Source organism: Lipotes vexillifer, unplaced genomic scaffold (assembly GCF_000442215.2).
Source record: "Lipotes vexillifer unplaced genomic scaffold, Lipotes_vexillifer_v1.1 scaffold835, whole genome shotgun sequence".
In the NCBI taxonomy this organism is placed as follows: Eukaryota; Metazoa; Chordata; class Mammalia; order Artiodactyla; family Lipotidae; genus Lipotes; species Lipotes vexillifer.
Window position 1 is genome coordinate 440,281 of NW_006774135.1, and position 1,981 is coordinate 442,261.

The window sequence follows — 1,981 nt, forward strand, 5'->3', positions numbered from 1 at the left end:
GCTGCCGGTCCCAGTGCACCACCTGCTGCGCCTCCTCCAGGTGCCGGTCGGTCCACACGTGCGCGCGGTTCACGCACGTCAGCAACGCGGGCGCGCCGCGCTCCACCGCCAGCACCTCCTTCTCGCCGTCCCAGTGCGCGCCGGCGGCCCGGGCTAGGGGAGCGAGGCCGGTCAGGGACCTCGGGCCGGGAGGGGGCCCGGAGGGGGCCCGGGGGGGGGAAGGGGTGGGAGAGCACAGGCGGGGGGGCGGGGGCACACTCACGGTCGTCGGTGACCTCGAGGCGCACGGCCAGGCTCTCGTAGAGGTGGCAGTAATGGTGGTGCAGGTTACAGGTGTACAGCCCCTCGTCTGTGTCCTCCACCGCTACGCACCGGGGGAACCCAGAGATGAGCTCCGCGGCCTCACCCGCGCCCCCGCAGCCCCGCCCCCTCTCTGTCCCTCGGGCCATACCGCGGATGAGCAGGGAGAAGTTGCCGTCCTGGAAGGCGGAGGGGGTCAGCAGCAGGCGGCCGCTGTCGCGCGGCTCGTACACGCGCTGCTCGCCCGCCGAGTACATGTCCACGAGTCGGCGCGCGGGGCCGCCGGCCGGACCGCCGCTGAGGTCCCAGTGGACCACGCGCTGGCGGTCGTGCAGCCGGTCTTGCGTCCACACCATGCGCGGGCTCTGACAGCGCAGCACCGCCCGGGCGCCGGCTGCCCAACTCACTGCAGACTCGGACACCACGGAGCTGCCGGGGGTTGCGGGCCCGGCTGGCCCTGGTGGAGAGGGGAAGTGACCGCGGAAGGAGTGAGACCCAAGGGGACAGGTACAGGATGGGGCTAGCAAGGGTTCCCAGGGGAGGGTGGTCACTAACCTGAGGACAGAAGGACAGAAGAGCCTGGAAAGAGAGGAAGCAAGAGTCATACTGGGGAGGGGTCACCCACCGGAACCGGCCTCCACTTGGGTCCCTGGGCCCCTTCGGTAGTCCTTGCTGAGGTGGGTGCTAGTGACACCCTCTTAACAGGTGGAGGTAAATCCAGAGAAGCCAGGAGGGCAGAGGCGGGGGTCTCCTCCCCCCCCACCTCTCCCAGGCCCCCGCTTAATCCTCATGGCCATCTGCCCAGGCTGCGTGTGAGTGGTGGGGCCAGGCCAGCTCTGGATGTGTGCCTGTCACCAAGCGCCACATTCAGGAATGGTGTCCACCCTAACCATCACTGCAGCAAGGCCACAAGAGCACCAGCGCCTGACACCTCGGGCTGCTTTGCAGGGCTTCTGCACGTGCATATCCGGAGTGGCACCTGCCTGGGGGCCATGCCCCACAAGCCCGCCCTCCAGGGTCCTCAGACGGCTGGCGCCCCACCCAGGAGCCCCCTCGGCCTTCTCGAAGGGCAGAGGTCTGAAGCACGAGAAGGCTGGAAGTGGGGAGTGACCCCACCATCTGCCACCCCACATGCCAAATTCCTGCCCCAGAGATGTGGCCGGGTGCCCAGCCATGGAGGAATGTGCCGGGTCAGCAGGCCAGCCCGGCAGGGGTGTGTGTGGGGGGGTGAGCTCTGGGGCCTGGGAGCAGACCCTGTGAGCCCCCCTCAGTCCCCCACCCACTCCCCTCCTGACAACAGAGAAGCACAGGCCTGAGGGGCGTCCCAGAGAAGTGGGGGGGCGCCAGGGACCCCAGGAGGAGCCCCCGCCTTGGCCTCCCTCCCTGCCCGGCCTGTCTCCAGCGTCCAGTGAGGGGAAGTTCCGTGGGACCTGACGTGAGGCCTCACCACCTCCACTTCCTGGGGGCCTTCTCGTGGTGAGCAGCTCCCTCTGAGGCCCCCAGACCCACCCCTTCCCAGCTGAGGCACCCCCCCAACCCTGGGCTCGAGCTCAGACCCACCGGCGGCTCCAGCCCCCCCGCCCCCGCCCCCACACCCGAACTCACTCTGCAGAAGCACAAGTTTCCAGAGCAGGACCCGGGCCCACAGCTCCATGGCGCCTGCCTGGCCCGCCTGGCAGGC

At 69.6% G+C, this 1,981-nt stretch overlaps 1 protein-coding gene across 1 annotated transcript in view; it reads right to left on the reverse strand.

Annotated features, from left to right (window-relative positions):
- Positions 1–1,954, reverse strand: part of MXRA8 (matrix remodeling associated 8) — a 3,392-nt gene extending 1,438 nt beyond the window's left edge. The window contains 5 exon segments of the mRNA XM_007448917.1: positions 1–153; positions 263–364; positions 452–757; positions 856–879; positions 1,906–1,954. The exon segment at positions 1–153 is cut by the window's left edge and continues 2 nt beyond it. Coding sequence (XP_007448979.1) covers positions 1–153; positions 263–364; positions 452–757; positions 856–879; positions 1,906–1,954 — 634 coding nt within the window.
- Positions 1,955–1,981: the final 27 nt, after the last annotated feature.